Source organism: Cervus elaphus, chromosome 4 (genome assembly GCF_910594005.1).
Source record: "Cervus elaphus chromosome 4, mCerEla1.1, whole genome shotgun sequence".
Taxonomy (NCBI): Eukaryota; Metazoa; Chordata; class Mammalia; order Artiodactyla; family Cervidae; genus Cervus; species Cervus elaphus.
Window position 1 is genome coordinate 54,449,726 of NC_057818.1, and position 25,966 is coordinate 54,475,691.

The following is a 25,966-nucleotide window of genomic DNA, read 5'->3' on the forward strand; positions in this document are numbered from 1 at the left end:
GTTTGCCAACCTTCATCTGCCATCAGTATTTTGTTCTCTAAAAGCTAATTGTGGGCAGGCCAGTGGAAAGCAGTTCTTATTTCAGAAGCCAGAAAGTAGCCTGACCAGCCTGCCAGTGTTTCCCCGGAGCTCTCCTGTTTGATAATCCTGGAATCCAAACATTTTGAACGCTGTGACTTTGCTCTCCTCCTCCACCACTCCCAGTGAAGACTGTTGCCAACACAGCTTATCGAAATGCTGACAGTCTTCTAATCGTGGGGGTGTTTGCACACCTGGGAATTAGGAAGGTGGCATAATATCACACTGTGAATCAGAACTGTTTTTCTGACTTCTAGCTACATTTATAATGCTGTTGAAAATAATGCTTGTAAAACGCATCCCCAGACAAGCTGTGCACTGAAGAGTAGGCTCTGCAGGGAACAGCTGGCTCCAGGGACCTCTGAGATAGCCGCCTCCATGCCGGTCACGCGCATCTACTCACCTAGAACTGCCTCATGGGGCTGCTGGGTCAGCGTGCAAGGAGTGACCAGCTTCCCGTCCCTCCTGGTTATCTGGGCCCCACCTCTTCAAGTCATACAGAAACGATTACCTCTGGCCCCAGAGCAATAGCGTGCCAGAAGTCATTTAGGAGTATCCTTTGGAAAGAGTGAGTAAAAGGTGAAAATGTCTTTTCCTGCCTTGGAAAATGGTGCCTTAAAAGGAGCCTTGCTACTTTGTCATCCTAATGCAGAGAGAAGCGGAGTCTTGATTCTGTTCCTGATTGGCGCAAACCTTCTATTAAAATCTGCTGCCGTTAAGGAATCAGACTGACACTTGTTCTACTGGAAAAGCAAGATCCCATGGGGCAGAGAGTGCCAAATCCCCCTACATGGGGGAATCTGGTCTCTGACTTTTATTGGCATGACAAAGCAGTACAGTATTTATTTGAAGTGAGGGGAGAGCCAGGTGGTAATGGGAAACAGCACACTTAGTCCCTCCCGCACGCCAGACCCCACTGGGGAGATGGCACAGATTGCTCTCACCCACGCCACAGCACCCGGGTGAGGCAGCGAGACGCGCACAGCTTCTGAAAGTAGCTGGTCTGCCTTGGAGGGCAAGGGGAGCGGCCTGTGTTTGGGCAGAGCAGGCATCCTGTGCTGGGGCTGGTTAGGGTCGTGCAGTGTGGGGTGATGGGGAGCTCGGGCTCTGGGAACTGGGGGCCTTACACCAAATGCCAGTTCCTCCAATCCCTCCTCGTCCTGGCTGGGCCTTTGGGCACGTGATTCACCTTCCACGTCCCTTCAGCAAGAGGAGCCAGTGCAGTAGCACTTGTCTCATAGGGTGTGAGAAGTGGAATAAGACTGTGCGTATAAAACACAGCGTGCTGCATGCTGGATGAGCATTCGTTGTTGTCATTATTTAACTGGACCTTGAAGAATGAGTAGAATTGAAGAAGTGCTGTGAGGAAAGAAAGACTTAACGGTGAAAGTAAGCATGTTGAATTCAAGGACAGGAGAACACTGGTCTGGTCTAGCTGAGAGCTTTAGGGACCCAACACTGTCCCTCCCTTTTCTGTAAGTTTTAACCCTGTATGTCACTTAGCTGCTTTCTCAGCCCTTACCTTAGCAACAAGCCTAACAACAGCCAAAAAAGCTATGCTCCGGGTACCTGTGTCATGTGGAGAAAGAAAAATTGCTCAGTGCCCTTGGCTGATATACTGGATTAGCTCTTTACTGTAGAACTGGAGTTGGAGTTCAGGGAATGGCTTTCGTTTCTAATAATGAAAGTGCAGACTGTGAAGCTCACTCTCATTCCGGGTCCTTTTCCCAGCTGAACCATTTAGCAACCCACCCTCATAGTGGGAGCCTTCCGCACTCAGCTGAATGAAATTGAAAATCTACGATTGCACTTCAGTGGGGTCCATGAATAGATGCTTTGTCTGTAGAGAGTTGTCGTTGCACATGGTCTCTGTCTCCCAGCACCGTGCGTTTGCAAAGATGAGATCAGGAGCAGCAGGATCTTATTTTAAAGCCAAAAAACAGGCTGGGGTGCCTTGGTCCACAAAATGTACTGTTTGGGCAAGCTCAAATTGCTGAATTCAGTGAGCTTGACCACGGATTTAAAGAGAAGACATCATTGGCTATTTACCCTTCTATCTGGTGTGCTCTTATTTTGTGTTTTAAAAAAGAAAATAGACAAAACAGAATCATAAAGAAAATCTTTCAGTCACTCTAGCTACCACATGACAAGACAACCTATTGAAAAGCAAGCCAATTCAATCACGCATTGTTTGGTCTATAAGGCACCAAGTAACCAGTTTGACAGTTTGTGTCCCCCCCGGTGAATTGGCTTATTTCATCGGATTCAGTGAATTGGCTGGTTGTTGTGGCTTTGTGTGGACACAGCTCTCATTTTGTGAGGCCTAGAACGGAGTTAAAGTTTCTAGTGTGAATAAAAACCAGCTGGGGAATTGGACTGCTCACCCGACCGGGAGGGCTGTTGCATTTTGACAGGCTGAATGGTGTGAGATATGAGCTCTTTGTAACCTACCCGGGAAAGACTCCAGTGTGTGCTGCAGAGGGGCCTGGCCCTACTCTGAGCCCTCGAAGGCCAGGTGAATACCTTGATCTTAAAAATGGTATTGGGATGCCGACTGGACCTTGGATGTTCTGATTCCTGAAAGAATTTTTTCTTTGAAAAGAAATACTCTTGCTCCATGGGCTTCCCGGATGCCGCTCGTGGTAAAAAACCTGCTGCCAGTGCATGAGACAGAAGCGATGCGGATTTGATCCCTGGGTCAGGAAGATGCCCTGGAGGAGGGCATGGCAACCCACTCCAGTATTCTTGCCTGGAGAATCCCATGGACAGAGGGGCCTGGCGGGCTCTAGTCCACAGGGTCGCAAAGAGTTGGACACGACAGAAGCGACTTAGCACGCATGCACTCTTGCTCCAAAGCGCATGTCCGTCCGTTCTTTGAGGAAAGACACATTCAGCTCCACGCGTGGGCATTCCCTGAGCGCCTGTGTGCCTGGCGTTGTGCTGAGTGTCATGCGTGTGGCAGTTGTGTTCATCTAGTTTACCACAACAGAATGATAGACCTTTACCCATGTATTTACATGCATTTTGAACGTGGCCAGAGTGAAGGTACAGGGTGCTAAGGAATTGTATGGCAAGGAGTTTTACCCGCAACTGGGGTAGGCTGTCCGGTAAAGCTCCCTGAGGAAATGATATATGAAGCTGAGACTTTTTTTTTTTTTTTTAATAATTTATTTTTGGCTGTACTGGGTCTTGGTTGGCACATGCAGGGCTTTTTCTAGTTGCAGCAAGAGGGGGCTACTCTTCATTGCAGTGTGCGGGCTTCTCGTTGTGGTGGCTTCTCGTTGCGGAGCACGGGCTCTAGGTGCGTGGGCTCAGTAGCTGTGTTGCACAGGCTTGGCTCCGAGACATGTGGAATCTTCCCGGACCGGGGATCAAACCTGTGTCCCCTGCACTGGCAGGCAGATTTTTAACCACTGCAGCACCAGGGAAGTCCTAAAACTGAGATTTAAGGGGTAAAGCAGGCAAAAGTCAGTGAACATGGAGGCTTCTTGGGGTAAAGTTTTGAGGAAAAGGTGTGGAACTTGAAACTGAGAAAACGTGGCATGTGCAGAGAGTGAGGGAGACCCAGGCAGAATAACAGAAGGCCACAGATCCCTGTGAAAGGCTCTGCATATACTTTCCTACATTCGTTGGATGCCTCCTGTGTGCCAGGTCCAGTGCCAGGCATTCTCACATCCATTTTTTTCATCATCTGTTTCTCTTACCAGTCTTAAGGAAGTGATGTTTTAAAAAATCCCGGTGTTAGAGATGAGGACACTGAGACTCATTTAGTGCTCCTAAGTTAGTGTGGTTACTAAGCGGAGGAGTTGAGATTTGGGAACCCCAGTCTTCTGACTTCCATTTTCTGTGGGTTTTTAGAGTCCAGTCTCTGAGAAGGATGGTAATATTCAATAGCCAGGCACACACTTGGAGCACTCAGTCAACCAAGTCAACTTGTTCATTGCAGACAAAGGACTCTGGTTATTATCTAGAAACATCTATTTCCCCACACTGCCCCCTAAGAACAGCGTGGTGGTTTGTTTCCAGCTTCAGCGTCTGCTTGAATAGAGGACAAAAAAGGCATGGAGGCGCTGAAATAGCAACTGGGACTTGGAGAAATTGTTTTGAACTGGTGTCACTCGGTTCTCAGTTTATTTTAAGCCCAAAGAACTGCTGTAGTTTGTTTTTGGTGACAAAAATAGGCTATCTCTAACTATCTGCTTTAGCTTAGCACACCTGTTCTTTTTTTTAAAAAAATGACAATAGGCAACCTAAATCTATTTTTCAAAGAACAGAAAATTGCTCTGATCTTCACTGAGCCAACTTGTTCTCCTGTACCGCCTAGTGATACTGACATATCTTTGTAGAAACTCAAGTTATTTCAGCTCGAGTCAGGGAATCACCTCTACTTCCACAGAGAAAGGCCTTCTGAATACTTTTTATCCAGTATTTGGGAGGAGGCTAGCAGGTAAAAGCTGAGCCCCACAGCTCTGAGAAGTCCAGATTCAGTGAGTGGCGAATCGGTCATGAATGTTTGTGAACATTTCCTAAAACTAGTGGACCCTCCTCTCTGCTTAGCCTCCTGTTGCACTGGCCATTTAGCAGGGATTGACCCAGATTCGTGCCCATGTACCATAAGCAAAAAGCTAGGTCTCAGTTTGTCCTGGGGCCCTTGAGGGGATGGCATGCCTTTCTTGCCTTTCCCATCTTGCGAGAGGGAGGGTTCGGGCTGCTGGGAGACTTCGTGCTGCTCTGTGGCCCATCCCTAAAGGAAGATGCTCCAAGTGTGAAAGAGACGAGGCTAAGCATTTGTGCTTTCATGATAGAGTTTGCCGGCAAGATCAATTCCATCCTTGGGTTTTCTGTTAAACTTGGGCTTAGATTTTTTTCAGAGCCAGAAGCAGGAGCAGCAGTCAGCCAAGAACACAGTTTGGGGCATGAGCGAGTAACTTACTAATTGAAGAGGTCCTTTGAAAGCTGTGTTGGAAATATGCGAGAATCACCACCAATCAGAAAGCTGTGATGTTGGATACGGAATGCAAGAGACCACTTTGGGAAAAACCTGGAGTAATGTAGTTGACGGAACCTCTGGGTTTTCTAAGATTTCACCCACTTTGCAGTCACTTCAGGGTGGGCCACCGTGCAGCTTGACAGACCGTATGGGTGATCCTCTCGGGCTTTGCTTGTTGCATCGCTTTCACTCTCAAGAGGGAGAATGCTCCATTCAGAGGACACTGTCCCGGTTCCAGACTGTGCTCTGTATGACAGTCCTCCTCAAAAATAAAAAACACAGGCTGAGTTCTGTTTTTTATTTACTTTTTTAGGTAGGTTATCAAGCATTTAGAAGGCTGTGCTAGGTGATACAACTCCAGTGACCATATATTCTGACCTTAAAATCTGGATAAATCATTTGATGTGGATAAGGGTATCTATGGAGACCGGGAGAAAATATTTGAAGTTGACAGTTTCGGATCATTACATATTGTTCCTGCTGTTCCCATAGAAGATAGAATATTCTTTATCCAGAAGGGGTGGTTGAGCTCCCCATTGAAGCTATGGGAGACTGTTTTTCCTTTGTAATTCAGTTGGTATTTATCTGGTGTCTAGATCCCCTTTGCTTGCTGTAGATACATATCTTCTCTGATACCAATTAGATTATAAATGCATCGAGGGTGAGAGAGGACTTTGGTCTTAGTGTTAGCTCTGCTGCCAGTCTGTTATGTGACGTTGGGTGTAATTCATTAAAAAGGAAAAACAGGGGCTTCCCTGGTGGCACAGTGGATAAGAATCTGCCTGCCAACACAGGGGACACGGGTGTGATACCTCGTCTGGGAGGATTCCACCTGCCTCGGAGCAACTAAAGCCGTGTGCCGCAGCTGCAGAGCCTGAGCTCTGGAGCCGGCGCTCTGCCGCGCGAGGAGCCGCTGCGGTGAGACGCTCGTGCTCTGCAGCGGGGTAACCCCTGCGCCCCGCAGCCGGAGAAGCCGCGTGCAGCAACGAAGACCAGCGCGGCCGAAAAGGAAATAAATAAGTTTTGTTGAAAACAAGGAAAATTGCCTAGATTCCTGCGTACTAGGAACTTAGCCCGTTGGGAAGCCGGTCCCGTGTGTATGTAGGCGCCTGTTCCTTGTCCAGTCTCGCAGTGACACAGGGGATTGATTACCTCACGTGTTTCTTGAGATGGAGCCTGTGATACAGAACTGCCAGTGTGAGCCTCAGCTCCTCACGTCCTAGGGAGAGCAGCACAGTGTCAGAGGAAGAAGAAAGACGCTCTCCCCACAGAGATGGTCCTCATCTCAGCTAAACGTGAAAAACTGTGAAGAAACACGGGCCTTGTATTTCATTGGAAACGGTTTTGTTCAAGTGTCAGCTGCGCATGCGGCTCTGGAACCCAGTCATCTTACAGACGGGTAGAAGGGCATCTCCTCTTGGCTTTTCCTTGCTGTTTGGCTGGCATTCTAATCCTTTTCTTGCCCTGTGAACTTGGAGGAGCTGTGGGGTGGGCTTACTGTCCCATAAGCAGGAGTTTCCCCTTTATGCTCTTGTTTCTGAAAGGCCAAAAGGCCAGTCTGCCTTGGGGCAGATTCCAATCACTATTTCTCCCCACTGCAACACTGGCATAAACTGTTGGTTTATTTCTTTCTACTTGATTAGTATCAGGCATTAAGGGAACTTTGAAGGAAGGAAAAAAAGTTTTTTGCTTAAAAAAAATTCATAGGTTTTTAAGGAAACTGTGAAGTAAAGAACAATGGACTGTGTTATTTATTCAAAAAATACCTATCCATAGGACAAAGTGAGGAGGTTTTGAGCTGACCCAGTCCCTTGTTTGTGTCAGTGGTGTTTCATCATGGAGATAGGTCACGAAGGAGAGAGAACATGAGGCTTTGACACTCGTAGGTCACTGGCCTCTGAACCCTGGCTCTCTCAGTGCTGGGTGTGAATCTCTGTGAGCCTCTGATTTCACATCTGTAGAAAGGGGTTAATAACCCTCACCTTGAAGGGTGGTTGTGAGTTTTCAGATAAGTGCAGAGCACCTAGCACAGAGTGTCTAGCACACGGCCACTCCTGATAAATTCCTCTTATTTTTCCATTTTGCACCTAGTCAGACTCTAAACTTAGACATGCAGATGTGTAGCTTATTCTCAGGACTTGGTTTCCTCTAGCTGGCTGCTTTTTTTCAGTCCAGCCCACTAATGAGCGAGCCCAGAGGAAGATAGCTGTTGGGATGGCGTTATTTTCTTCTCTCCAAGGACCTGCTGCTGAGAGCACTCCGCCGACGCCCTAATGAGTGACACATGTCTGACCTGGGACTGAGACATCTGGCAGACCACTCAGAAGAATGGCATTTCCATCTCGACATGTGCCCAGTAACCCTTCAGATGCCTGCGGTGTTGCCTGTCATGGCAACAGTCCTGCCCGACTCTTGGCCTGTACCGCAGTCTTGATTTCCTTCCTCAGAAGGTTTGGAATTAGTTGCGCAAGAATCCCTGCCTGATTTTGTGACACCCTAGAGAGCCTTCAGTTATTTCAAGGGAATATTTTGGCGTTCTGTAAAGCTGAGTTTGTTTAAATCTTAGAGAGAATGAGACTGAACATCCGTGTCATTCAACAAGGGGAGCTGATGCTGTTGCCGGAGCTCACGTTCCATTTGTAAGTTGGAGTGCTGAGCTTGATTAGATCTTATTAGACTCTGAGGTGAAAGGGTAAGAGCAGCTCTCTAATTTAGCCTTCCATCTGACGGCAGGGTCTCCTTGACAATGAATGTTGCCCGTCGGCTGCAGCCTCTGCTTTGAACACTGACAGAGCAGTCCTTTCCTTTTTAAACAGCTGGGGGAGGGGGGATGTTTGTTTGTTAAATTTCTCTGGCCAAAATTGCCTCTTCGTCTTCATCTCGTCTCTCCCAACATGACTGTACAAGATAATCTGCTCTCTTTCCATGAAATAGTCCTGGTAGCTGATTGAAATAGCTGTCATCATGCCCCATTCTTTCTTTGACCAGCTTAAACATCCCTGGTGTATTTTATGTGAGACCTTATTGCCTTTAGAAGTTCAGGTTGTCGGTGTACCCTCAGTTATTTATTTAGTCATCTGTTTGTCCTCCATATCCCAGGGACTTCAGGTGAAGGTAATGAATCATAGTGGCTAAGGCCGCAGGTTTTGTAGTCAGAACTGACGGGCAAATAACTGAATTTTTCTGGGATTCAGCTTCTTCATCTGTGAAGTGGAGTTTTAAACACCCATACCCACAGATCTATTGTGAATCTGGAATGAAATATACATATAAAGAATTTTAAGCCAGAATCTGGTACTTAGTAAGTGTGCAGGTGATGGAAGCTAAATTTTCTAGCTAACTTAAACTGTTAGGACACACTTCATCAGCTCACGTATTGAGAGGGTGGAGGAAGTATGACATTAACATTTACTGTCTGTTTACTAGAACTATGGTCAGAGGCGTTATAGTGATTAGAAATGGCTTCCTGGCAGCTCTCGTAAAGGTTTTTTTTTTTTTTCCATTCCATAACAACAGTTTATTAGGAAGCCTCAAGGTTTTACTGAAGAACAATGGTATTGTTATGGTAGTTTTGACTGGCAGATTCTGCCTGATTGGGGTTGGCCAAAAGAAGGCCGCTTAAATCCAGATGGTCTTCATTGTATGTTCAGACTCTGCAGCTTATAGTTTAAGTGCTGCAGCCTTAAGAGAGAGTGGACTGTCAGTTGACTCATTGCTGCCCGGTTGCTGCTGTGTGTGATGGAAAACACTCAGTCCTTCTCCTTCTTTTAGTAACAGCTTACACTCTTGGGCGACTGTGTTGCCTGGGCACCAAGCCCCTTCCAGTACATCATATCATTTCACCCTCAGGACCGCCTTGTGAGGAGGGTACCGTCCCCGGGGTGCTAAGCAACTTGACCACAGTCATAGAACCTGTCCCTTGGGATTCAAACCCAAATTCTGTTAGATTTGGAAGCTTAAATCCTTTATGTTGTACTTCATCTAAGTAAAAGATTCTGGAGAGAGGCTAGGTTGGTTAAATTATTTCATGTGAAGATAAATTGTAAGTCACTTTCTTTTCCATACTTCTTTGATAAAAAGTGTGAAGTCAGGGCCTGTTTGCCTCAGGCAGTCTATACAGGGAGATAGCAGCAGCCACGCCCCACAACCTGAGAGACCATGGCAGTGGTTTTACCAGGAATGGGCATGTTGCAACGACAGGGATGGGTAGGCTGTGTGGAGCGCAGGTTCTTCTCTGGGACCCTTGGATCCATTCATGCGGCATTACAGTTCTCCAAATCAGTTAGCTGGATGTATGAGGGTTGGACCATTTTTGCCTTTGGTCTGTCATGTCAGATAGTATCCACCAACAGCCCAGGATAGCCTTGTTCTTTCGTGTGCGTTTTATTCTCACCTGTTCTTTTTTTTTTTGCCACATGTTTGCAGAGAAAGTCCTCAGCGAATCTCAGACTAAATAGGAAGTGATTTGTTCCCATGTAAAGGGGGTATGAGAAGGAATGAGGATGAGCAGGATGAGGAAAGGGAACGATCGATACTGACCTATTTAAGCTAGTTAGCTGTCCCCTTTAGTGGACTTTATCCAAAAGCATTTACCTTGATCCTATTTGGTTGTTCTCCTCTTCAGTAGATACTTTAATAACAGGCCAGAATTTGAGGTATATTTCTGTAGCTTTAGAAAACTTATCATTGGTCTAGAGCATTTTTTTTTCCTTGTGTGATCTTCAAAATAAAAGGTTTGAATAATTTTGGAGCAAAATATCTCAGTAATGTTTATGAGCATGGACTTTGGAGACAGACCCTCCTGAATTTGAATCCTCACACTGTCACTTACGCACTGTGCCCTGTGAGACATTTTCCTTGGTAAAATGGAATGCTATAAGGTTGAATAGAAATGGTATCTGGGACTTCCTTGGTACATAGTAAGCTCCCCAGTAGTTGTTGCTGCTTCTGCTACTCCTACTACTTGAGGGAGGTGACTTCTAGGAAGGAGCAAAGAATTATCTTACTTGTCATGTCTGATTAGTTGGTTTTACCCTCTCCCAATGCAGCCCATTGGGAGCTAACCCCAGACTGATACATCAGAGCGAGTTCTTCTGGGAACTTTCAGCAGACTGTGCTCTTTTGTCTGGAAGGAGGAAATTACTAGTTCTCAATTCCACTTTTTAATCTTTTAAAAAAGATTTTAGCCATCTTTTGAGTGTATAGTATCTATTATCTGTGTGGAATGTTTGGAATATTTCCTGTTTACTCCATCGCACGCCTGATAAAGGATGTTGGCCGGTCCTCTCATTGTTATTAAATAAACATGGCCTGCTTCTTATAAACACCTTTGTTCTGATAATGCAGTTTCACACTCAAGGTGTGACTATCTGGCAACTTGCCAGCGTCTTGTGTGATACTTGGAGAAATGAGATGAGTAGGTGAGTCTCTTTATCCTGCTTGAAGTCTTTTTTCCTAACAGTTTCCGTACCACCGTGAGTTCCCCTCTGGAAGCCTTACTGATGTTTGAGTTGTGTGTTGAGACTGATTTTGTTTTTGTGCTTTTTTCCCCCTCTCTCCTGGACAGAAACCAAAGCCCAAACCCCGGCCATCCATCACAAAGGCGACCTGGGAGAGTAACTACTTTGGGGTGCCCTTGACAACTGTGGTGACTCCGGAGAAGCCAATTCCTGTGTTTATCGAGCGATGTATCGAGTACATTGAAGCCACAGGTAAGTGTCACCTCAGAGAAGTTAGTTTTCACTGTCTGCAGGCTGCTTTCTAGAGGGTAAGCCATCTGGAGATTCTGGAATCATGTCTGGTTTCTGTGAGATGCTTTCTGAGAAGGAGCTGTCGGACTTGTGGCTCCTCCGTCTTCATGTAGTCGTGAGGCCTCTGGGCGCATGGGAGGAGGGCAGCCGTGGCGTCAGGACGGCAGGTGAAACTGGTTAGAATACCTCTCTGTGCGCCCCCAGCCCCCTGTCATGGCGTGCGGCCTGTCTCCCTCTTCGTCTCTCAGCAGGGATAGGGGCTTATTTATCAGGGACCTCGACACTGTTCTGGACACAATAACACATTTTGGTTGAACAAAAGGAATGTGTAGTTGGCCATCAGTCAGGTGCCTGAAATTCATATATTGATAGGTTTTTTTTCCTGCAGTAAAAAATGAATCCTTAGATACCATCTTATCAAGCAGCTACATTTCCAATTCCATTGACACCTTGGTGTTATCACAAATACTGACTGTCTTAAAATTTTCTGTGTTGCTCTTGAAGTGATAAAATTTTACCTGTGTTGAAAAACATTTATTTTGTTTATTTAGAGCTCCTCTAACGTAACATGTCTCCTTGGTGTTTCTCCCTTCCTCCCCACACACACACTTTTTTTTCTTTTTGGCCATGTCGCATGACATGAGATCTTAGTTCCCCGACCAGGGATTGAACTCAGTCCCCGGCAGTGAAAGCACAGGATCCTAACCATTGGACCTCCAGGAAGCTCCCACCCTTGGCATTTCTTTTGTAACCCCTGGAGCTTCCTTGTTTCCCTTGGTTTTCTCCTGGATGCTGTGAAAGCTGATGAGCTTAGAGGAGGTATGGTGGGCACATGGTTATGTGGATTCTTGAGCTTTAGGAGTTAAGCTCAAGAATATTACAGGCTTGTACTAATTTGAAACCAAGGTAGGGATCATAATCTCCCTATGTGTTCTTTCTAATTCCGGTATTACCTGTAATGATATTAACTATTGTGTGGTATGGACAGCCTACTGATAATTTCAGTAGCATTTTAAGCTGAGTGATGGTGTTAATATTTACTCAGGTTGTGTCAAATCAGGGGAACTGGATTTCAAATTAAGTGCTCTGTAGACTTTGAGTTGTTACCAGGGTTTCCTCAGTCACCCCAGGATTGACTTTGCATAATCATGACAGATCTGCAGTTTCGTCCTTCTGTACCCAGAGCCTTTTGTCAGCATCCATCTTCTTGACCTTGGTTTTATATCAGCTTCCTCCTGAACCTCTGCCTTGGGCAAGGAGGAAGTGTGCAGGAAGCAAGTTAGGTATTTCAAGCCTCTGCTTGTTGACCCAACACTTCAGAGAGATAGTTTGTAACATTTAGAGGGGTTGTTCCCTAACTTTAAAAAAAAGTTACCAAAATTTTAAGTTGTAAGAAATTTAAAAGTTACAATTTCAGGTTCCTTAAATGTTAACATTTTACTGCATTGCCTGTGTCATAGGTCCCTACCCTACATGTCTGTGTATCTTTTTTCTGAAATGGTTGAAAGCTACAGACATGATACACCTTTATTGCTAAACACTTCAGTGGATGTTTCCTAAAAGCATTCTCTTTATGTAACCACCGTGCAGTTATCAAAATTATGACATTAATACCCAGTACTAACCTATCTAATCTATAAATGTTTCATTTCATTAGTTGCCAGATTAACATCCTTTAAAAGCAGAAGGACCTTTTTTGGTCCAGGAGCTAATCTCAGACCACATGGTACATTTAATTATGGAGTCTTTTTAGTCTCCTTTAATCTGAAACAGTTCAGTTGATCTGTTTTTCATGATCTTGATAATTTTAAAAAATACAGATCAGTCATTTGGAGGAGCTTCCTCAACTTGGGGTTGTTTCTGTTTTTTTGATGTTTCCTTATGACTAGGTTCATGTTTGCCCTTTTGGAAGAAACATCAGGGAAATGAGGCTGTGTCCTCGGAGCATCATACCAAGTGGCGTGTGTTGTCAATGTGTCCCATCACTGGAGATCTTCTCCTTGATCCCTTGATTAAGGTGGTGGTGTCTGCTGAGATTCTCCACTATAACGCTACTCTTTCTCCTGTTATCTCAATAAGTACTTTGTAGGGCGATGCTTTGAGACTGTGTAAATACCTGTTTTCTCCTACTGTTTTCACCTTGCTTGGTGGCTCTGATGGTAAAGAATCCGCCTGCCAGTGCAGGAGACCCAGGTTCAATCCCTGGGTCAGGAAGATCCCCTGGAGGAGGGCATGGCAACCCACTCCAGTATTCTTGCCTGGAGAATCCCATGGACAGAGGAGCCTGGGGTCCTCTACAGTCCACGGAGTCACAGAGAGTCAGACACGACTGAGCGACTAACACATGCACATAGTTTTAGTATCCACTGATGCTTCTTCCTTGAGACAGTGATCGCTCTAATTCCTTCTTCATTTATCGGTTAGGATTCTCCTGTCAGGGTGAGCTTCCCTTTTCAGGGGGAGCCTCTTAGGAGTGGGCTCCTTGACTGGCTTGCCTGTGGTAGCAACAAATGCTTGAAGTCATCCGCTAGGGTAGCACCCCCTAGCTTACCACCTCAGTGGGCTTGATCTATCATTCCCATCTTGCTTCTCCCGACTCTTAGCCTGAGCTTAGCTTTTTTCCCATCCACCGCTTCTCAGTACTCTTTCTTACCTGAGAGTCCTTTCAGGTGTGACTTCTTCAGCCCTGCCCCCAAGTCACCAGCAGCCCCCACTGAGTCTCTGCTTCTCTTAAAGTTCCATTGGATGCCCCATTGCTCACCCTGACACCCCAGAGCTTGGAACTTCAGCGTCCTCTCTGACTCATCGCATCAGTTCCCACGTATGTCACTCCCCCTCCGCCATCTCTTGGCTCTGTCTTCTCCACTTCACTTCTCCTGCCCCGCCATCACCGTCCTCCTCAGTCCATCCCAAGTCTGTGACAGCCCCTCTCCTGTAAACCTCTTCTCGCTTCCTCGTCGCCTTCCAGATGCCGACCCCTCCCTCCTGCACACAGTCCTGCCGTGGTGTCTGCCTGCCTTCTTCCCTCAGTCCTTTCCTCCCTCCCTCCCTCCCTCCCCTTCTTTGTTTTATACCACCGCAGGCATTAATTTTAAAATTGTTTTACAGGAATACACACAGTGTATCAGAAGGGTATGGCCAGAGCAGAACTTCTTTGCGTTTCTCTGCTTTGCGTATGTCCTTTGTGAGGTTTGAAATGTGTCCCACATTCCTCCTTGCCTCTGGAACTTGTCCTCATTCTTCAAGACTCTTCCACCCCCAGTAGCCCTTGGAGTGTAACCTCCCTGGTAGCTTTTCTCAGCATGTTTCAGTCCAGAGAACAGGATTCTCTGTTCCTCCAGACTCCGAGAGCCCGGCACACAGTGTCCATTGGTTGTTGATGGAGTGATTGGTTTTCAACCTAGAATACCGTAATTCCATTGTTTTCTTCTTTCTTCTTTCTTCCCTTAAATTCTAATCACAAATTCTAGTCACATGCTTCCCTTCATTGGCATTAATTTCTATTTTTATAGAATTTCAAGAAAAAATTTAGATGTGGTATCTGTGAGCTTAATGTGTGTTGGAAGCAGATGTCTTTTGAGTACTCAGTTTCCTAATAGAACTTGTTTTCAGCTTCCTAAAATTTAAGCATGTTTGTTGTAATAATTCAACAGAAGGCAAAAGCTGTGAAAAGGAATTTAAAGATTCATTGATCTTCCATTTAATGAAACCACTGTAGGTATTTTGATGTATTACCTTATAGTCTTATTCCTCTGCATGTATGTGTGCTTAGTCGCTCAGTTGTCTCTGACTCTTTGTGACCCGTGGACTGTAGCTCTCCAGACTCTTCTGTCCATGGGGATTCTCCAGGCAAGAATGTTGGAGTGGGTTGCCATGCCCCTCTCCAGGGGATCTCTCTCAACCCAGGGATCAAACCCAGGTCTCCCACATTGCAGGTGGATTCTTTACTGTCTCAGCTATCAGAGAAGCCCAAGAATACTAGAGTGGGTAGCCTATCCCTTCTCCAGGGGATCTTCCTGACCCAGGAATCGAACCGGGGTCTCCCGCGTTGCAGGCGGATTCTTTACCAGCTGAGCTAGCAGGGAATCACCTGTGCATGTGTATAGGTTTTTGATTTTACATAATTCAGATTATGTGGTATTACAGTTCTCAAAAATTGTGTAGCATAACTCAGACGATGCTAAAGAGCCCTGAGTTTACCAGCTTACCTATTCCTGTTTTCCTACAGAAAAAAGAACTCAGTAACCGAGAGTTATATCAGAGAACCATTATTTGAGATCCACTGTTTTTTAAACCAGACATTGTTTTGTGAGCATTTTCCCCTGTCATTAAATACTCTGTGAAAATACGGCTTTTAATTGCTGTACAGTGTTCCATTAAATGGCTGTATTACCGATAATTCAACTATTCCTCTGTTGTCTGGCCCCTGTAGCATTTTTTCCTGATGTACTTAAAACAGATTCGCTAGGAGAGGCATTTGGGAAGAGTGATACATCGCTTCAGATCTGCAGTTAGACCGCATTTAGAATCTTTGTTCTGCCATTTGCTCATCTGTAAACTGAAGGTGATGACAGGGCGGCCTCCTCGGGCTGCCAGGTTCAGGGGGCCTTGCCCGTCGGGCAGCGGGTGTGGCGCCCGGCCGGCGGAAGCGCTCTGTGCTTGCTGCTTGTCGTGGTTAGCTGCACCTGTAGGGCGTTTGGTCTTCCTGTTGCTGGTCAGCTTTACCGAGTTATGACTCTTCTCTTTTCTCCCTAACTTTTAAATTTGAAAATGGTAAAATCCATGGAAAGAACAACACCGTAATCTCCCCATACTCACCACTGGTTACCATTTTGCCACTTTTACCCTTTCCCCCCACAATTTGTATTGTTGTTAAGCCATTTGAAGGTGAGCTGCAGACACCATGTCACTTTGCTCCCAGAACATCTCGGGATATATCTCTAAGCTTAAGAACTTTTTCCTCCATAACTGCAATAACATTATCAATTTTAAGAATTGTTCAGTCACTCAGTCGTGTCCGACTCTGTGATCCCATGGACTGCAGCACACCAGGCCTCCCTGTCCATCACCAACTCCCAGAGCTTGCTCAAACTCATGTCCATCGAGTCGGTGATGCCATCCAACCATCTTGTCCTCTGTCGTCCCCTTCTCTTCCTGCCTTCAGTCTTTCCCGGCATCAGGGTCTTTTCCAATGAATCGGCCCTTCGCATCAGGTGGCTAAAGTATTGGAACTTCAGCTTCAGCGTTAGTCCTTCCAATGAATATTCAGGATTGATTTTCTTTAAGATTGACTGGTTTGATCTCCTTGTAGTCTAAGGGACTCAAGAGTCTTCTCCAACACCACAGTTCAAAAGCATCAATTCTTTGGTGCTCAGACTTCTTTAAGAATATTAGCATTAATTCAGGAGCATTTCTTATGCTGCCTGTGTTGACTCAGATTTACTCAGTTGACTTACAACTGCCTCTTATAGCTGATTTTTTGTGCTAGAATCCTATCAATATTCACAATGCATTTAGCGATTGCCTCCTTAGTCCCTTCCAGTTGAGAACAGTTCTCTCTGCCTTTCTCTCTTTTTTTTTTTAATGATGACTCTTTTTGAAGAGTCTAGACAGTTGTCATGTAGACTGTCCCCTTCTGTGGTGTGCTGTCTGTGCCTCCCCAGTGTCCTCAGCCCCCTTCTGACACCTCATCATCACGTGGCTCCTGTCTGAGCCGAGGGCCGGACCACAGACATGGCGGGCGGGCCGCATCACTGCCCCCTCCCTCCCTGGACAGAGCACAGCTGTAAAGTGGGCTTAGGGACTCTCTTACATTTTGGTGAATGAATAAATTACGGATCAGGTTTTTTCCCCAGCTTGGACTGATTTATACTGAACTTATACTTTTTCTTTAAACTTTTTTGTTTTATATTAGAATAGAGCTAATTACCAATGTTGTAATAGTTTTAGCCGGACATAACACATGTATCCATTCTCCCACAAACTCGCCTCCCATCCAGGCTGCCATGTGACATTGAGCAGAGTTCCCTGTGCTGTACAGAAGGCCTTTATTGGTCATCCATTTTAGATGCAGCACTGTGTAAATGTCCATCCCACGCTCCCTGACTAACCCTTCCTCCATCCTTCCCCCTGGCAGCCAGAAGCCTGTAAGTCTTGAACCTGCACTTTTCTTAGGGGAAGTCTGTGCTGCCACCTGACCATGCCCCCTGCCCTTACTCACGGTAGACATTATTACCACACGAGCCCGTTTCCACATGGTAGTCCAGGCAGTCACTTCCAGTCGATTCCAATGATATTCCAGATGAAACGTGTTTGTCAGGACTGGCCCGTGCAGTTCAGGGTCAAAAGTCGTTGTGTCCTGTTTCTGGGTCCATCTCCTGCATCTTGGCACTGTGCTCATCCAGGCAAACAAAATCCTGCATCGTGACTTTCAAGGGCAGTGCCTGGGAGTTGGTGTCCGCCAGCCACGGGGAGGCCTCTGTTGCCAGTCGCTTGCCGCTTCACAGCCAGAGTCACAGCGGGAACCCAGACAGAGCCTCGCAGTGAGGGAACTGGTGTGAACGTTAGGAGTTGGGACGACTTCAGCCATCCCATCACCTTAACAGTATTTTTTTGGGGTCTTCCTGGCAGTTCAATGGTTAAGGTTCTACATTTCCAAGGCAGGCAGCTTGGGTTCATTCCCTGGTCGGGGAACTAAGATCCTACAAACCGTACAGCACAGCCAACAATTTAAAAAAAAAAAAAAAAAAACTTTAATGAGAGCAATACACTTGCTCACTGTAAAAAAGTTAATTATTATAAACATAGACATTGTGTAGGTGTATAACAGAAAGTCCCTTATAATCCCAGCTCTCCAGAAGTAATCTGCATTAACAGTTGAATTATATTTTCTGCTAATACTGTCCCCCAAAATGTTTAAAAACATGGGGTCACATTGCAGTTCCACAGCTTTTGTTTTAACACTGTATTTCTTGTGCATCATCTTTTACGATTTCATCTCCAAGCCAACTATGTTTTAACCTCTGACCTGAGAAAGGGTGGCAAGAGTTGGGCTCGTGGGGGGTCCCTGGGAATATGGGGAGAGATTTGTTTGCAGCTAGTTCCATCTTCCTGGGACTGCTGGACCGCGATCCCACATTGCGTGAGAAAATTGCCTGCTCTTCCTAAATACAAACCAGGAAGAAAGGATCGCTGCCTTCTCGCCTCAAAGTGCATCGCGCCTGCGTTCCCAGGGTTCTGTTGGAGCTCCTCCTCTGTGTCTTTAGGTTAGCTCGTAACGTTGTGGGTGGAGATTGGTCCTGCTTTGCACCTGTTTTTTTCCTGAGCTTTCTGACCAGTTCATTTATCCTTGTTCCATATTTCCTAAAATTGGAACGTGTTCAAGAAAGGGCCAGTGGGTAGAAGAGCATTCAGATTGACCTGCAGATGCCTTTAGCCCAGCCCAGGCCCAGGGCCAGCCCCCACACTCACCGTGCTGGTAAGATGTTAGGTTCTCCCTCTCCTGGCTCTGGTCACACAGAGGGCTGGGAAAGGCACCTACTCCTGCAGCCTTTCTGGGGTCCGCCCAGCAGTGTGTGGGTTGGACTGACTTTATGTTTCTGGCTTGGTTTTTTTTTTTTGGAGGGAACTTTTTCTTCCAGTTTTCACCCATGTGAGAAATTGGTCGGGGCTGTGGGGTCCCTGCTTTCCTTCCATTGCAGTGTGACTTCTTGGTGCAGGGGCGCATCGGCCCCGCTGACTTCAGGTCTCTGTGCTGGGCAGGGAGTGGGAATATTCACTTCTGGACAGTTTATCTCCCTAGAGTTGGAGTGAAGACTCACTTGGAGAGCCTGCTCACCATCCTGAGACTAGTTTCTGAGCATAAGGATGCTGTCTTTACACCTCACGATGGTCACAAAACTGAGGTTTTAAATCCCGAGTCTCTGGGCTAGTTTTGAGTCAAGGCTCCCTTCCCCAAGTTGGGGGAAACGGCCCCGTCGCACAGCACAGATACTCCCCGGGGGAGCTTCCAGGGGTCACCCCTCTCCGTCCCGGAAGGGCTAGTGCGCTGTAGACTGAGAGCCCGCTGCCTGCTCATCCGTGCTCTGCGGCATGGACTCCCCGGGCCCTCAGCCTCGTGTGTCGGCCATTTCACTAAAATAGCATTCTCTAGGAATGAGTTCTTTGACTAATGTGTAAGATCAAGCCACCTTGCCCTGCCTGTGACTTTTAATCTTTTCCTTTTGGCAGTGGGCGAGGGGGACAGGGTGGCAGTGGCAGAATTACTTGGCGTCCAGCAGGCCTTCTCTGCACCGCTTCGCTCACTGAGAGCTGAGCAGCCGCAGCACCTGGAGCAAGGGCCCCGGGCACGGGGAAGAAGTGCTCTGAGGGAGCAGCGGTTTCATTCGGACAGAAGGCCCCTCCCTCTTTTGCATCTTGAATTATAATGTATTCAGACTGTACCGTGCAAATAATTGGTAGGCCCTGGTATGGTGACTGCATCTTAATTTCTGTTGGTCTCTGTGGAGTGAGAAGCTCCCTGTAGTCAAGGGAGCCTGCAGCTGTGTAAAATAATAATGCCAGTGATGGTCTGCCATCGTGTTAACTCCCGATCCTCTATTCCTGCGCACTTGCCATGATCCAGGTGCTGTACTGGGCACTTGGCGTCTGTGATCTTATCTTCCTCGAGATTGTTTTCTTGCTGTAAGAACCCAGATGAGGGAAGGTGACTCTTGGGAGGCGCAGTCAGAGGCCATCATGGTCTTTTATCATTGCAAGGAGGCCCTCTGTGTCAATAAAGTGCACGGTTAGCTTGGCTGGAGAGAAGGCAGCAGCATTTATATTCTCTTCCCCTGCTCCCTGGGAGGAGTCCTACCCCCAGATCTGGTAAGAGCACCAGGACTCTGCCTTTCAAGGCAGCACCTGCCTGGGCACAACATTGCCCCTGAAATTCACATTTATTTTCAAAAGCTCTTTGTGGGAGGGTCTGGCATTGAGCCACAGTACCCTGCATTGGGGTTTCAGTTCCTACACGGAGCAGGCTGTGTGATGCAAGAGGGTTTTTTCCTGTCTGACTTCCAGGGCCACTCCTTGATAGTCAAGCTTGACATTTCTGATGGAGTGGAAAAATCCAGATACAGTCCCAAGTAGTTGTAGAAAGACAGAAATGTCCTGATAATTCATTAATAGGTTTAAAAATATTTAGTTTACCATCTTTTGATGGTGGTGGTGTTGGTGGTGGTGGAGGATGGCAGATTCCATTCCATCAGCAGATATTTATTGGATTAATCCATTACTATATTAATTAATGCTAGGCACTGTGTTGAACTAAAGTTGCCCTCATGATATCCAGGGGTGGAGGAGATGGGCATAATTACACAAATGAATAATTAATTCAAGCAAGGAACATGATTGGGTTTTAAAGTCACTGGAGAATAACACAAGTGACAGGACCAAGTGATGATAGGGAGCAGTTAGAACCCTCACCGCTGCTGTTGAGGGGAATAAACAAACCGGTTCATCCACCCTTGGAATACTACTCGGGGGCCAAGAGGGATGACTTACTGCCACACCCGGCTACACTGCCAGGCCTCGGATCATTATATGCTGAGAGGGATGGAAGCCAGACACACAAGATTACAAATTATGGTTCCATTTCTATATGGCTCTGGAAAATGCACACTAATCTATAGTGACAGAAATGCACACTAATCTATAGGCAGATCATGGTCTCCTGGGAGCTGGGGGTGACAAGAACAATTGATTGCAAAGGGCCATGGGAAACCTTCTGGGGGTGATGGAAACGTTGCATATTTCGATTGTGGTGATGAAACTGTATGCTTTTGGCTGCATCGGGCCCTGGTTGTGGCGCCTCATTGCAGTACATGGGCTCTCCAGTTGTGGTGTGGGTCCCGCTGCCCTACCACATGTCGAATTTTAGTTCCCCAACCAGGGATCGAACCTGTGTCCCTGCATCAGAAGGCAGATTTTTAGCCACTGTACCACCAGGTAAATCCCTTAAGCTGTACACTTTTAATGTATGCAGTTTATTATATATAAATTATGCCTCAATGGTTAATCACTGAGAAAAAGTACAGAGGGAACTTGATGTTTGCATGATCTCAAAATACCACCCAATGCATTACTAATTGTAAAGGGAAAATATACCTTTATAATGGAGAGATGTGGGGGGTTACCACTTAATCAAAGGTAATCAGGACTGTCACCCCCAGTAGTAGTTCATCCTAACATTGTGTGCCTCCTTGCCAAAAACACTTCGTCTGAATCTTAACATGAGGGAATAATCGGACAAAATCTGAGTGTGATACATTTTACAAGACAGTTGGCCTGGATTCAATGAAAAGGTTAGTGACATGAAAAAGAAAAACGGGGGCATAGTGCGGTTTCTGTGTTTATAATGTGAACCCCTTTCCCATTCAGGTAGCCAAGTGTTAAGTCCATGAGCTTTTGAGTCACCTCTGGTGTCCTGACTTTCCCAAGCAGTAGCTGACCTTAAACTGCCTAAGCCTCATTCCTGTTCCTTCAAATTGGAAATAAAAATAATAGCTCTTTGAAAGGGAATTTTTTAGAATGAAGTGAACTTCTGTTTGTAATGTTCTTAGCGCAGTGCCTGGTACGCGGCACTCAGTCCGTGCTGGCCATCATTTTGTGGCTCCTGTTACTGGGTTACTGTGGCTGTGGAAAGCCCAATAGTACACTTCCCCAAAGCAGTAATGGATGAGGTTAGACAGTGGCTATATGCAGCTGTGGTTTTTTTATTTCTTGTTTTTAATTTGTAGTTTTTTTTTTTTTTTAATGGGAAGGGAGGAAGTGGCAGAATCAAGTGTTTTTATTTAGTTTATTTATTTACTAGCCACGTAGACTTGCGGGATCTTAGTTCCCAAACCAGAGATTGAACCCATGCCCGCTGCAGTAGCAGCATGGAGTCCTAATCACTGGACCACCAGGGAATTCCCCGTAAGCAGTTTTTTAAAAACTTTTCATTAAAGTATATATCACTGACTCAGTGGACATGAGTTTGAGCAAACTCAAGAAGGACAGGGAAGCCTGGCATGCCGCAGTCCATGGGGTTGCAAAGAGTCGGATACAACTTAGCAACTGAACAACAACGAACAGCACAGTATAGTATCCATTAAGAAAAGGGCGCTCATGGTAAGTACAGCTCAATGAATAACCACTAACTGCATACACATGTATAACCAGTACCCAGCACTGAAGATGACCTGCTCCCTCCAAAACTTACAGGGTCACCACTACCCTGGCTCCTGACAGTTACAGAATACTTCTGCCTGCTTTTATACTTTATGATGGTCTCATCCCAAATGCATCGCTGTGGTGTAGTTTCTTTGACTCAGCATTACGTCTGCGATTTATCTGTGGGTGGATCTGTAAACTCACTCATGACTGCATGACTCACTCATTCTCATTGCTGTATACTGTTCCATCATGTGACTAGTCCACTATTCATTCATTCATTCTGTTCTTCATGGATGTTTGGGCACTCGCCAGTTTGGGGCTGTTAAGAATAGTGCTGCTGTGAACATTCTTGTCTGTGAAATTTGGTGCATGTGTGTACACTCATGTACTGAGAGTATATACCGAGGGGTGAGGCTGTTTTTAATCATTACTTTTAGCATGTTGAACACGTTGGTTTAAAAGCTGTCTTGAAGCACATATCAGTTCTTGAAGAGGCAATAAGTCAGTGAGGCCGAGAGCTAAAGCAGTAAGGGGATCTCTGCACCTACTTACGGCTTTGTGTTTCCCATCTTTTAAGGGGTGAGGGGTAGTTCTGGCAGGGGTGGGTGTGGGTACACAAAGCCGTGTCATACGTTGTTTTAGCAGCTAGATCATTCCTGTTGCAGAGTGTACACCTTGGGGTGTAGCTCTTTGCTGGGGCTTTCCTTGTGGTTCTGAGCTGAGACTGTGGTTAGCAGAGATCCTGATAACCCCGTGGGTTTTACTTGACAGGCCATCACGGGGCATTGCTCAGATTCAGTTTTAGCCATTTGTGGCACAGATAAGTCGGTGTTCTTGTTGACACCTTCCAGTGAGACTGAGATGAAAGGTTCAACCCCAAGGGCAGTATGTGAGGGGAGGAAGGGTGAGGCAGAGTCTGAAAGCGAGGCTCTTCCCCCAGGGTCTCTGGGGGTGAGCGTGGAGCCCAGCAGCCAGGGCTGGAGATCAGCTTGTCTGCTTTGTTCGCAGGTCAGAGGTGGTCCATGGCTCCTCTGTGCAAATGGAAGCCCTCTGTAAAATGCTCTTTGACAAATACTTAGAGCTGTGACCTTCCTCCTTATTGAGCTCGTTTGCCTGGGTAAATGAGCAGAGTGCTGTCTGCATGGCAGATTTAAATTTCACCACTAATTGAGGGGAGCATCTTTGGGGAGAAACGCTTGCCATTAGATCAGAGGCCTTTGGGAGACAGCCTGGCAACAAGCGCATCAGGGCAGATTAAGGCAGGGGGTGGAGACAGGGAGAGGACAGATTGCAACTGTTATTAGTAACTGGAGGACGGGCCATGGAGAAGCCATGGGAGAACTTCGCCATGTGCCTGTGGGGACTGTGGGCATGTGCACATGCATGGTGCATATGCCTTGATGACCTTTTCCCCCTTTTTTTCTTGCTACTGACTAATCTGTACAGTATGAACCTGGAGCCAGACTGCCTGGATCCAAATCTCTTGTTTGCTGCTTGTGAACTAGTGTTTAACCTCTCTGTGACTCAGTTTCCTTGACTGTAAGATGAGGATAATGATATTACTTTGAATCACTGAGGGCATTCAGTATGTTAAAAAACCTTACAACAGTACCTGGCAGGTTGTAAGTGGTCAGATAGCTTTTGTCGCTGCTGCTCTTAGTTCTGACGCTGCAGTGTGTCTTCACTCCCACTGGGCCTCTCAGCTTGCCAAACCCTCTCCTTCACCGGGCTTTGTTCCCCTTCCCGTTTGCAGAGGTACCTCACTTCCGGGTCCAGTCCAGGCCTCTCCCTCCAGGAAGACCAGCCCCTTGACTCACTCCCCTTTCTGAGTTTCAAAGGGCTTAGAAGCCATGTGGGTCCAGCATGGACTTTGGAACTGGTCACACCTGGTTCGCAAGCCCAGCTCAGCTGCATTTCTTAGTTAAGCCGCTTCACATCTCTGAGCTCTGTGCTTCCTCTGTCAAATGCAGCTAATGATAATACCCACCTTATTAGGGTTATAAGGACTGAATGAGATCATGTGTGTAAGACACTTGGCCTGGCACATCCTGAACACTCAGAAGAGGGGAGACCTTGTCATTTTGTGGGGAGGTTTTCAGTAGTGACTTCTTGCTTGTCCCTCGATCATTTCTTGGATTGGGTTTTAATCCCTCTGTAGGTGTTCACCCCTACAGTCAGTATGTTTGCTACGTGTACTTGGGGATCTTTTTTCCTGCAGAGCCGTCTTCAGCTCTGCATTACCTCACTCAGTTAGATGCTCACTCACTCATTACCTCACTCACTCAGTTAGATAACTGTACATTTATTGTCTGCCTGGTTCCAGAGGACCGGAGCGCGTGAGGACCCTGTCCTTCCTCACTCCTTGAGCGCACTGATGCCGAGCACCGTCTGTACTGTGTGCCGTGTGCTGTGGAAGGTGCTGATGATACAGTATTGGACAAAAGGGATGAGAGATCCTTGCCCTCGTGCAGCGTGCAGTGCATTCTGGTGGGGGAGACAATGACAAACAGATTATAAAGAATCTTCATGATTAGTGCTTGAGAGGAAAAAAATGAAGCAGGAGAGTGGTATGTGAAATGTCTGGGATGAGTGTTAGAATTTTAGATGGGGGGCTGGGTGAGAGTGCCTTTTGATGAGACCCTGAAGTCAGTGAGGAAAGGAGACGTGCAGTTACCCAGGGAAGAACCTTCCAGACAGAACATCAAGTATAGAATTCCTGAGACTGAAGCATTCCTGGTTAAGGACCTTTGCTTTTATTCTGAGTGAGGTAAGAAGCTATTGGAGGGTTTTAAGTGAAGGGACAGTAATTGGCCTTTGTTTAATAAAACGACCTTGGGTACTGTGTGGAGAACAGTTCTGACCCTTGAAGACTTAAATGCACTTGATCTTTAAAAGTTGCAGTTGATCCAGCTGCCTTTCTACAAATCTTCCTCCATTCTGCGCTTCCTTTCTCTGCATATGTGCCCAGTCTCTCATAATGCTAATGGGTCCACCTAAACCTTTAGACCTAAAAGGGTGGAGGTGTGTATGTAATTCAGCATGTGGGGGTCTGGGGAGGGGGGAGCCTAGATCAAGGCCATAACTGGAAGAATGCCAGAAATGGTAAGCAGATGGGTCACTTCCTGATCCTGGAAGGCCACTCCAGCCTCATCTTTCTTCCTACTTTGCAATTTCATGCCTCCAGGTCTTCCCTCATCACTGTTCCTGCTGCCTCATATGTTGTTTCCTCTCCCACATGACAGATCCCCACTATTTCTTAACCTTCCTTCTCTCGACATGCCTCTATTACAGCTGGTTTTCCCTGTATTAAGGTTAATTGAAGTCATATGGGTGGGGCCCTGGTCTAATAGGATTAGTGTCCTTACAAGAGGAGACTTGAGAGATCTCGAACCAGAAACCAGAATGGCCAGCACCTTGGTCTTGGACTGCCCAGGCCGTCATGTTTTGTCATGGTAGCCTAAGCAGAAGACTAGAGATGACAGGAAGATTGATGCAGATATCACAACCCCTGAGGTCCTTAAGGGCTGGCTTTCTTCATTTATGCCTCCCCTTGGGGCCTAGCTCTCCAGAGACCACAGTCAGGGATCTTTGTGTTCACTTGACCAGAACAGAGCAATTGGGTCAGTAGGAGTGGGAACTGAGGCAACAGAAAGTCAGGAGGACTGAAGCTGGTGGAAGAAGACATGGAAGAGTATCACTTGAGAATCCTGGTCTAAAAAGATCTGCTCACTCTTTTGTGTTGAATCAGGTGCTCAGGTGGTTTATTTGTTTGAAATGTAAGATTACTTGGGTATCATACAATTGAATCCACTTTTTCAAACAGAGATGGTACAAGGCCTTGTGATTTCATCCCAGTTTGCATTCTTTCCCTCTTGGCTGGACTCCTTTGTCTATTTAAATTCGGTGGCCTCCCAGCAGTTTAAAAACAAACTCACACAATTTATCTTTTCAG

The 25,966-nt window shown here is 46.3% G+C and overlaps 1 protein-coding gene across 2 annotated transcripts in view; it reads left to right on the forward strand.

The window, feature by feature from the left end:
- The window catches only part of ARHGAP35 (Rho GTPase activating protein 35), a 113,866-nt gene that overhangs the window by 44,961 nt on the left and 42,939 nt on the right, over nt 1-25,966 (forward strand). For both annotated transcript variants that reach the window (XM_043899586.1, XM_043899585.1), the window contains one exon: nt 10,635-10,779. In XM_043899586.1, the coding sequence (XP_043755521.1) occupies nt 10,635-10,779 (145 nt within the window). The remainder of the gene's footprint in view (nt 1-10,634; nt 10,780-25,966) is intronic.